This window comes from Pseudophryne corroboree, chromosome 5 (assembly GCF_028390025.1).
Source record: "Pseudophryne corroboree isolate aPseCor3 chromosome 5, aPseCor3.hap2, whole genome shotgun sequence".
NCBI lineage: Eukaryota > Metazoa > Chordata > Amphibia > Anura > Myobatrachidae > Pseudophryne > Pseudophryne corroboree.
The window spans coordinates 102,123,684-102,135,710 of NC_086448.1; the positions used below are offsets into that span (position 1 = coordinate 102,123,684).

The 12,027-nt window shown below is 45.8% G+C and overlaps 1 protein-coding gene across 1 annotated transcript in view; it reads right to left on the reverse strand.

Moving 5' to 3' along the window:
• The window catches only part of CUBN (cubilin), a 729,033-nt gene that overhangs the window by 210,426 nt on the left and 506,580 nt on the right, over positions 1-12,027 (reverse strand). Inside the window, exons 43-45 of the mRNA XM_063921523.1 lie at positions 9,328-9,502; positions 8,053-8,231; positions 5,911-6,120 (exon numbers count right to left, since the gene is read on the reverse strand). Of these exons, the coding sequence (XP_063777593.1) occupies positions 5,911-6,120; positions 8,053-8,231; positions 9,328-9,502 (564 nt within the window). The remainder of the gene's footprint in view (positions 1-5,910; positions 6,121-8,052; positions 8,232-9,327; positions 9,503-12,027) is intronic.

Consider the following 12,027-nt stretch of genomic DNA (forward strand, 5'->3'; position numbering starts at 1 on the left):
GCGCAGTATATATAGTAGGAGGGGACAGTGCAGAATGTTGCTGACAACCAGTATATATATAGCAGTCCGGTACAGTAGTCCACTGCTCTACCTCTGTGTTGTCAAGTATACTATGCATCCATACCTGTGCTGCATTTTAGTTGTGCGCAGTATATAGTAGGAGGGGACAGTGCAGAATGTTGCTGTGACCACCAGTATATATATATATATATATATATAGCAGTACGGTACAGTAGTCCACTGCTCTACCTCTGTGTCGTCAAGTATACTATGCATCCATACCTGTGCTGCATTTTAGTTGTGCGCAGTATATATAGTAGGAGGGGACAGTACGGTACAGTAGTCCACTGCTCTACCTCTGTGTCGTCAAGTATACTATGCATCCATACCTGTGCTGCATTTTAGTTGTGCGCAGTATATATAGTAGGAGGGGACAGTGCAGAATGTTGCTGACCACCAGTATATATATATATAGCAGTACGGTACAGTAGTCCACTGCTCTACCTCTGTGTCGTCAAGTATACTACAAAAGTTCAGTAAAATGACCCAAAATTAAAAGCGTCTGATGAGAAGCGTAAACTTGCCAATATGCCATTTACGACACGGAGTTCATGGCTAGTGGTTCAGATTCACATGAGGATGGAAGCACTCATCCTCTCGCTAGAAAACTGCAGTGCCACTCCTAGATGGGCCAGGTGTTTGTGTCAGCCACTTGGGTCGCTTAGCTTAGTCACACAGCTACCTCATTGCACCTCTTTTTTTCTTTGCATCATGTGCTGTTTGGGGACTATTTTTTAAATCTGCCATCCTGTCTGACACTGCAGTGCCACTCCTAGATGGGCCAGGTGTTTGTGTCGGCCACTTGGGTCGCTTAGCTTAGTCACACAGCTACCTCATTGCACCTCTTTTTTTCTTTGCATCATGTGCTGTTTGGGGACTATTTTTTAAATCTGCCATCCTGTCTGACACTGCAGTGCCACTCCTAGATAGGCCAGGTGTTTGTGTCGGCCACTTGGGTCGCTTAGCTTAGCCATCCAGCGACCTCGGTGCAAATTTTAGGACTAAAAATAATATTGTGAGGTGTTCAGAATAGAGTGGAAATGAGTGGAAATTATGGTTATTGAGTTTAATAATACTATCGGATCAAAATGACCCCCAAATTCTATGATTTAAGCTGTTTTTGAGGGTTTTATGTAAAAAAAACCACCCGAATCCAAAACACACCCGAATCCGGCAAAAAATTTTCAGGGAGGTTTTGCCAAAACACGGCCGCGGAACAGAATCCAAAACCAAAACACAAAACCCGAAAAATTTCCGGTGCACATCACTAGTTTAAATAGGATGCCCTTGCATTGCTGGAGACTGATTTGTCAGAGCAGATCACATGATACTGTCTGAGATGATGCGCCCATAATGGAGAACATCAGGAACTGCGTGTTTACAGATGAGTGACCAAAGTTCTCAGGGATGCCGCAGGTGGCCAGCGGGGACACAGATGGCAGTAAGGTGACACCGTCGGATCCGGCAATGGGCACCTGGACTCCGATGTCTGACACCCCTTGTTCAACTATATGCAGTGAACAGAGAGTTAATTGACAGCAGACACATGTGGGCAGATACATAAGGGCAGGGGGTGTGCAGAGCAGGGACGTGCAGTCAGGGTAGGCAGGGAAAGCAGAGCCTCCCCCTGTCATACTCCCTGTCAAACTCTTGAGATTTTATATAAAAATTATTAGAATAGTACAAAGAAGATAGATATATAGATAGATAGATAGATAGATAGAGAGACAGATATAAAACATAATTATCTTCTTTGTTTATTGTAATCCTTTTTATAGTTAACACTGACCAACTTTGTGGAGATCCCTGGAGCTGCCGGAAGTTGAGAGATATAGCAGCAACAGCTCTGCCTCAGTTCTACAATAGGGATGGACATTGTATCGTGATGGTTCACAACCTTCAATGTTTTCGTTGCTATGGCAGTGGTTTTACCATACGAAGGCGGCTTTCTGATGTTTGCCACCACTGAATGGTAAACATTTGATTGTGTGGCGATGGTACCACCCCCTGTCCCATCCCTGGCTGGCCACGTTGCAGAGGTTTTGCGCATATGCGCCTGTATTGCAGTGGTTTGCGCATGCGCAAATCATATGATTTTTTTTCCTATTGAATTCTGATGATGCGATGGTCAGTTACCATCACATCAAAAGATTCGATGGCGGAAGCCCAGCCATCATTTGATGGTGAGCTTTCGATGTCCATACTTATTCTACAGAAAGGGAGCTAATAGAGGCATGCCTCTGAGTGTGGGGATGGGCCTTGTGCTCTGATGGGCATTTGGTTGTGTCATGTGACCAGGAAGTGCACTGTAGCCGGAGCTCAGTCAGCAGCAGCAAGAGAAGACACAGGGATGCAGGTAGGAGATTCAATGGACACTGGGCCTAATTCAGACTGGATCACTGCAGCGGCAGTGATCATAATCTGAATCCCTATGTGGAGTGTGCACGCGCAGTGTTTGCACTGCGCTTGCGCACCCCAGAAGCCCAGTGAGATGCTAACAGCATCTCTGGGCTGTGATTGCCTCTGCCTGATTGACAGGCAGAGGCAGTCGCGGGGCGGGAGTGGGCGTGCCAACGGCATTAGAATGCGGGGCGCGGTCTGGACAACGCAGGCATGTCCGGACCGTTGGGGGGGGGGGCTGTGGCGGCTGCGTGACATTACACGCAGCTGCTGCGACCCGGGATGCGGCGGGTAGCGGCCTACCAGTGCGCAGGAGCTGCGCTGGCAGGGAGCTACTTGCTGATGCTTTTGCACTTATGCGGAGGGGGGGGGGATTGGCCTGACATGCGGGGCAGACTAGCCCTGTGCTGGGCGTCCCCCCACATGTCAGAGTAAATGATCGTAGATGTTCTAAATTTAGCACATCTACAATCAGAGCTGAATTAGCCCCTCTGTAGCTTAGTGTAGTGAGGGGAGAGTTAAAGTGAGTAGGGGGCGAGACAGGCTCCCAGCATTCAGACCCATCCCTACAGTATGTGTGCCTCCACAGCCATTCACGTCACCGCACGTCATTGGTGCAGAGATACATATAGGCAGGAGATGGGTAACGATACATATGAGTGGGGGTGGGAGGTGACTGACAAAAGGCAAAAGAAACAGTAGGGGACACATGTAGTGGAATGAGCAGTGCAGTGAATAAAGTTCAGGGGAAGTGGATGCAGGATGAGGGTGGGTTGAATGCATGTTGCCGGCTGTGCATTGGCGTGACCAGAGCCTTTGCTCTGTCTGTGAAAGGGTCTCCTCTGTGCTTTCCTGATTATCAGTGTGGCACTGGGTTGGCACTGGCAGGTTCCTATAGCACCAGAGACATTGCCTCTAACTCATAGCTGCCGGAGAATAAGAGGCAGTACGCAGCTGTGATCCTCAACACTGATAGGTGGTGGGACCCACTATCAGTCTGCCCTGATGGCTGCTCACGGCACCTGGAAAAAACACACCATGGTGAGGGCAGTTGACACCTGGGTGACAGCACCCGCTGCACCACCCTTGGGGCCTAATTCATGCCTGAATGCACATGCCTACACAGCTGCGATTTTTCAGGCTACATAATTGCTAAACATTGCAAAGGAAGCTGCCATCCAGAAAAGAATATAGATGCCCACCAGAGCCATCGCAAAGTCCTCAGCAACTGTGTACACATACGCAGCACTGACGGACGCAATAAAGAGGAACACCGGCTGCCCGAGTGAGCCTATGCTCACGCAGACTGGCCGCGTCAGTTGCGATGCTGGCGCCAGCGCCGTAACTAGGTGTGTGCAGAAGGGGCATTGCCCACAGCACACACCTAGTTAGAGCGCATATTCCCCCTGCGCTCACACTGCCCGTCCCTGTCTACTGCGCTCCCGCGGCCCGCCCCCTCTCTTGGCCCCTGTGTACTGTGCTCATACGGCCCCTCCTCCATCGGCCCCCGTGTACTGCGCTCCAGCGGCCCGCCACCTCTCTTCGCCCCCGTGTGCTCAGCTGTGCTCCCGCGGCCTGCCCCCTCTCTTGGTACCCCTGTGCTGCGCTCCCGCGGCCCGCCCCCTCTCTTGGCCTGCAGTGCAGTGTACAGAGGGAGCGCTGGGTCAGGAGCCGGCAGCAGCACAGCCACAGGAAGAAGGAGAAATCATGTAAGTGGCTGCCCACACACTACACTACATTACACTAAAGTACACTACACTACACTAAAGTACACTACACTACATTACACTATAGTACACTACACTACAGTACACTACATTACAGTACACTACATTACAGCCTAAGGGTAGGGGGGCTGTAAGGTGCTCTGCCTGCCGTAATGAGTAAAAGGGGGCTCCACCTGCCATAATGTGTAAAAAGGGGGACTGTCTGCCATAATGTGTAAAAAGGAGACGCTGTCTGCCATAATGTGTAAAAAGGGGGACGCTGTCTGCCGTAATGTGTAAAAAGGGGGATGCTGTCTGCTGTAATGTGTAAAAAGGGGGACTGTCTGCCATAATGTGTAAAAAGGGGACGCTGTCTGCTGTAATGTGTAAAAAGGGGGACGCTGTCTGCCGTAATGTGTAAAAAGGGGGACTGGCTGCCGTAATGTCTAAAAAGGGGACGCTGTCTGCCGTAATGTGTAAAAAGGGGACGCTGCCTGCCGTAATGTGTAAAAAGGGGGACGCTGTCTGCCATAATGTGTAAAAAAGAGGACGCTGTCTGCCGTAATGTGTAAAAAAGGGGATGCTGTCTGCCGTAATGTGTAAAAAGGGAATGCTGTCTGCCCCTAATGTGTAAAAAGGGAATGCTGTCTGCCGCAATGTGTAAAAAAGGGGGACGCTGTCTGCCGTAATGTGTAAAAAGGGGTCTCTGTATGCTGTAATGTGTAAAAAAGGGGGACGCTGTTTGCCGTAATGTGTAAAATGGGGAAGCTGTCTGCCGTTATGTGTAAAAAAGGGGAACGCTGTCTGCCGTAACGTGTAAAAAGGGGACTCTGTCTGCCGTAATATGTAAAAAAGGGGACACTGTCTGCCGTAATGTGTAAAAAAGGGGATGCTGTCTGCCGTAATGTGTAACAAGGGAATGCTGTCTGCCGTAATGTGTAAAAAAGAGGACGCTGTCTGCCGTAATGTGTAAAAACCTGGTGTAGTGGCGCTACTGTGCGGCGTAATTTGAATAATGGAGACTACTGTGCACCGTAATATGAATTGGTATTATTTTGTGGCCACACCCCTTCTTCATTAAGCCACGCCTCTATATTTTTCACGTGCGCCTGCCTGCGGTGCACACTGCCCATATTTTACATAGGGGGGGAGCCGATGCCGTTTCTTGCACACAGCGCCAAAATGTCTAGTTACGGCACTGGCTGGCGCCATGTTTCTCTACGTACATGATTGCAGCTGGAGGCAGATATACACCCCAAAAACGGGCGTGACATGCATGGTTTTGCTGCCACTCCCCGTTACCTCCCCCAAACGGTCCATTCCAGTCAATCGCTCTGGGTGCAGTCTGATGATAATCGCTTAGATGTGTGAACCTTGGCATGCCATACAAACATGAATTAGGCCCTTGGTGTGTTCACGTAATTGCGACATAGTTAGAGGCAGACACAGAGGTAGAGGGTTCTGTACCCATGGTGGAAAGATCTGTGTGACCCATGCAGTGTAAAAATAAATATATAAAATAAATTCAAGCGCAGCAGCCACACAAAGCGTCCTCAGACAAGTATGGGTGATAAAGTGGAAATGCCTTATTGGCCACAATACATACAACCCATTACTTTGCTAGGAATCTACAACAGGCTTAAGTAAAACTAGACAATTCTGCTGCCTACGACTCACCTAAACTTACTGAAATAAGTCTTGTACTACCTTATGAAACGATATTGACATGTGAGTGATTACTAACCAGATGCATTATATTCCCGGATTTCCACATAGTCGCTTAAACAGTTTGAAGAATTCTGAAGGTCCAGAGACTGAAATGTAATGGTGAGGTAGTGCCCTGTTGGGCCATTGAAGAACCATTCACACAAAGAGGAGTCTGGGTAATTGTGTGTAGGGTAACCAGGGCTCTGGATTATACCACTTTGTCCAAAATGCGTTCCTCCACAAGCAGCTGCAACGGGATAAAAATTACTTTACATGTCCATGGCAATTCATACGTACATTCCACAATATGCTTTGTTGTCTGACTGTGCTACCACGGAATATACAGGAACTGTGGTAGGTGCATTTGCCCAATGGCCGTATTTTCAACTGAACATAAATTATTAGTTAATACTGTATATCACCTTTATGTAACATGCTCTCCTGATAATTTTGTACATGGAAATATACAGTAATACTGTAGTTCATAAATTTCGAGAAATACACAAGTGGAAATCAATCAGCTTCTAGCTATCATTTATCACGTACATTCTATAAAATGATAACTAGAATATGATTGGTTGCTATGGGCAACTTTACCTGTTTTCTGTAGAAGGTTTGACACATCTTCCCCAGACTGGGGTCAACTCCTAAAAATGGATACAGTGCACCCTAGCATATAACAGGGTTATATAGATTACATCTCTTGATCAGAATATCCTGGAAAGCCTTTATTTATTCCTACAGTGCTGCGTAATTATTGCTGAGCTCTTTTTGGTCTCCCAAAGGTACTGTATGGTGTATTTTTAAGGACTAAGGGTGGGATGTACTAACACTAAAATGTGGTCAAACCTCTCAAAACGACAGTTTTTATAGGTTTGTTACAATATCTACAGTATATGCGCAATAAGACAGCGTAAGCTGTGATGTCCCGCAGTGGTAGGGGGTGCTTAATACGCAGGGGGGGGAATAGTAGAGTGGGCTTATTATTCATCATTTTCGGGTGGGAAGGCAGCTTGTTTTACTGCAGATATCTCCAGTTCCTGGAAATAGATTTCTTAGCTTTCAATGGGATAACAAACTAGAGTCCCACCTTTCAGGAGGTACTGGGGAATTGGGGATCAGAGTTCAGGAGCCTGATTAATCCACTGATGAATATATAAAACTGCATATCAGGCGTATGGTGCTGGAGCAGGGACCAGCTGCTGAAAAGCTGATTTTTCTGGTTTTGGGCATAGTAGAGACAAGCTGCCAGTGTTGACTGAAAGGGGAGAGTAAAAAGAAAGACTCTATGCTGGGGCACTCTTATCTGAAAAATTGATAGACAATAAAATGTAACTTTTATTATAAATCTTATAAAATAAGGAGATTTTTAGCTATCTAATTGTTGTCAGTGGACACATGGTAAGCTACTCCTGCCATTATACAAAATAATGTTTCACCGTGGCAGTATTTACTGTCCATCAGTCTTATATATTTTTTATTTTAGATTTTTCTTGTCAGTCACACCTTATTTTATAAGATTTATAATAAAAGTTAAATTTTATTGTCTATCAATTTTTCAGATAAGAGTGCCCCAGCATAGAGTCTTTCTTTTTTCTTTTTCTTTCCTAAGCAAACTTACTGACTCAGGGTGCACCACCGACGGTATTCACACACAGTGTTAGATTCTCCAAAGTCGGTTACAGACATTTTACCTGGTATTAAGGTCCTGTCTGCTATTACTTACCAGTGCGGAACACCTCCTTTTTTTCTTCTAAAAGGGGAGAGTCCCAGCTTTTGGAGTATACCCTCAGAAAAACTCTAAGTCAGACAGAACCTGAGATATCGGGCCAGGAAGTGCAATCAAAGGGCTCGGATAGGACCACTGCTTTGAAGTCAGATATCTCCAGTTCCACAGGGCCAAATTTTCAAAAATCTGGTAACCCTGGAAAAAGGGGACCCTCTGTTATCAGCCTCCTGGGGCCCTTATACTCCTGGGGCCCTTAGACAACTGCCCATTGAGCCCATACAAAAAGACGGCCCTGATCCCATGCTCCAATGTACTGTAGATAGAGTTACTGTCTATACTCTATTACAGATTATAACACCGCTGTTATATCAGGAAACACTTATCAGGCAGCCAGGTATAACTGACAACAGGTCCCGGTTACAGAATTGAGGAACACTTTTGTAGACATACCAATGGAATACTGCGCATTGAATCCTATTCGGGGTGAACTGCTGTCAGTTCTAAACCGCAGGAACATAGCAGTGCCCAGTGATTTGTAGGTGACTGGCAATGTGTTTCCACACAGCTTTGCAATGAGCCTTTTACTGGAATCCACACCGTCTCTTAGTTCCAGGTAACTGGTGCTGCAGCTGATATAAAAGAAAGTTATTTAATCTTCATAAAACATATAAGCAGTTATAGCTTTGACTTTAATCCTCACTCATGTTACTACAGATCTATGACTACACTAAATTATCAATGAAAAATGGGGCTCATTGTGATTTGGCTGTAGGTCTCTTTGAAGCACACACTTCTGTTAGTACATTTGTGCACTTACTGCTCTCCGTAGGACGGAAGAGGTGCAATGGGGAAGAGGAAAGGCAGAGTGATGGAGGGAAGGATGAGGACAGTCCATGTAACTACTGTATGATGTAAGTAGATGTGGATGTCTGTCTCCTGCAGGTATTGGAAGGCTGTTGCAAATATTGTAATAATGACTATCTATCCCCTTCTAATTGGACGATTCCATATTGAGCCTTACTTAAATGGGATATTTCAATTTGGGCTACTGTAGGAAAGAAAAATTCCATTTACATTATACAGTAGGAAAGAACATATGTTTCTATTTAATAAAATTGAATTTGCATTTGTAAGTAAATTTTATATTGAAAATGCACTTTCTACATCTATGATAATAATAATAATAATAATAATAATGCACTAAGGTCTATCCCATGTCCAACATGCATCCGCATTAGGAGCTGGGGGGCACAGTGCAGCAAGCAACAGGATAGACCAGGACAGGGGACCACTCTGCAGCGGGAAGGGGAAATTATATACAGCGGGGATGGAGCGGGAAGGGGCAGGACAGAGCAGGGGCGGTTTTAGGTGACCCGGGTCAGATATACTAGTTTATATTAATAACTGAGCAGACATTATTCTCTCTTCAATATTACAGTATATTGTGTACAAATAGGGTAATGCCATCATAGCAATTACTACTAACCCTAAAACATCACATCTCCATGCTGTTGTGTAGTTTAAGCATCACTATATGATCCTTGTTACATAGGCTTCTCCATGCTTGGGAAGCTATTGCTAGAGACCAAAGATAGGGCTTTTCTCACTTTGATAAATAGAGCTCTTGGAGAGATATATATCATTTTATAGCTCTAATGTGATTTTTACTTTTATTTTTTTTGTAAATACAAATAAATCTAAAAAGTAATTAAGAAACCTAAGTACCTGTCAGACGGTTCAATGTAAAACTGATCTTGGAAGTCCAGCTGTACCGCTTTGCCGTCTGGCACTATGATGACCCATACACAGTCCATATTTTGTGGATAGTTAGCAGGATAATTCGGTGATATAATATTTCCATTGGGATTGGAGTCACTGACATAAATGGTTCCTCCACATGCTAAACATAGATGCATAAAGCATTAATTACTGGTCTGCATAAACATGTATGGATCACACAGTATTTAATAGTATTATCCAGTAACATAACATTATTTCCTTTCTCATTGATGAATAGTGAATAGTCAACACCAGACCACACAACTCATCTCATAACACAGCATCCTAACTAGAGATGTGGGAATCTCTTCATTCAATTTCAGAAAGAACATTTGATCAGAACTTTTTTTTGAGAATTAATCCGAGCACATATATTTAATAAGCAAGAGTGTTCCATGTATATCTGCATACGAATACAACCACATGCTAGAATTGTAAAAAAATGACAGATAAAATAATGTAATAATAAGATTTTACTGACCGGTAAATCTATTTCTCGTAGTCCGTAGTGGACGCTGGGAACTCCATAAGGACCATGGGGAATAGACGGGCTCCGCAGGAGACAGGGCACTTTAAGAAAGAATTTCGATACTGGTGTGCTCTGGCTCCTCCCTCTATGTCCCTCCTCCAGACCTCAGTTAGAGAAACTGTGCCCGGAAGAGCTGACAGTACAAGGAAAGAATTTTGGAATCCAGGGCAAGACTCATACCAGTCACACCAATCACACCGTATAACTCGTGATAAACTTACCCAGTTAACAGTATGAACAACAACGGAGCATCAGAGCAACCCTGATGCAACCAAACATAACCCTTATTAAAGCAATAACTATATACAAGTATTGCAGAAGAAGTCTGCACTTGGGACGGGCGCCCAGCATCCACTACGGACTACGAGAAATAGATTTACCGGTAAGTAAAATCTTATTTTCTCTAACGTCCTAGTGGATGCTGGGGACTCCGTAAGGACCATGGGGATTATACCGAAGCTCCCAAACGGGCGGGAGAGTGCGGATGACTCTGCAGCACCGAATGAGCAAACACAAGGTCCTCCTCAGCCAGGGTATAAAACTTGTAGAACTTTGCAAAAGTGTTTGAACCTGACCAAGTAGCCGCTCGGCAAAGCTGTAATGCCGAGACCCCTCGGGCAGCCGCCCAAGAAGAGCCCACCTTCCTTGTGGAGTGGGTTTTTACTGATTTTGGAAACGGCAATCCAGCCGTAGAATGAGCCTGCTGAATCATGTTACAGATCCAGCGAGCAATAGTTTGCTTTGAAGCAGGAGCACCCAGCTTGTTGGGTGCATACAGGATAAACAACGACTCAGTCTTCCTGACTCTAGCCGTTCTGGCTACATAAACCTTCAAAGCCCTGACCACATCTAGTAACTCGGAATCCTCCAAGTCACGAGTAGCCACAGGCACCACAATAGGTTGGTTCATATGAAAAGATGACACCACTTTTGGCAGAAATTGTGGACGGGTCCGCAATTCTGCCCTGTCCATATGGAAAACCAGATAGGGGCTTTTATGTGACAAAGCCGCTAATTCTGACACACGCCTAGCTGAAGCCAAGGCTAATAGCATGACCACCTTCCAGGTGAGAAATTTTAACTCCACGGTTTTGAGAGTCTCAAACCAGTGTGACTTCAGGAAACTCAACACCACGTTAAGATCCCAAGGTGCCACTGGAGGCACAAAAGGAGGCTGAATATACAGCACTCCCTTTACAAACGTCTGGACTTCAGGAAGAGAAGCCAGTTCTTTTTGAAAGAAAATGGACTGTAGGTAGTGAAGGAAACGGCCCAGCTGGAATTCCTCCGTAGGGGCATTCCTGGCCTCACACCAAGCAACATATTTTCGCCATATACGGTGATAATGTTTAGCCGTCACGTCTTTCCTAGCCTTTATCAGCGTAGGAATAACCTCATCCGGAATGCCCTTTTCTGCTAGGATCCGGCGTTCAACCGCCATGCCGTCAAACGCAGCCGCGGTAAGTCTTGGAACAGACAGGGTCCCTGTTGCAACAGGTCCTGTCTTAGAGGCAGAGGCCATGGGTCCTCTGTGAGCATTTCTTGCAACTCTGGATACCAAGTCCTTCTTGGCCAATCCGGAACAATGAGTATTGTTCTCAATCCTCTTTTTCTTATGATTCTCAGCACCTTGGGTATGAGAGGAAGAGGAGGAAATACATAAACTGACTGGAACACCCACGGTGTCACTAGTGCGTCTACAGCTATCGCCTGAGGGTCTCTTGACCTGGCGCAATACCTCTGTAGCTTTTTGTTGAGGCGGGATGCCATCATGTCCACCTGTGGCAGTTCCCACCGACTTGCAATCTGCGCGATGACTTCTTGATGAAGTCCCCACTCTCCCGGGTGGAGGTCGTGCCTGCTGAGGAAGTCTGCTTCCCAGTTGTCCACTCCCGGAATGAACACTGCTGACAGTGCTCTTACGTGATTCTCCGCCCAGCGAAGAATTCTGGTGGCTTCCGCCATCGCCACCCTGCTCCTTGTGCCGCCTTGGCGGTTTACATGAGCCACTGCGGTGATGTTGTCTGACTGAATCAGCACCGATTGGTCGCGAAGCAGGGTCTCTGCTTGACTTAGGGCGTTGTATATGGCCCTTAGTTCCAGGATATTGATGTGAA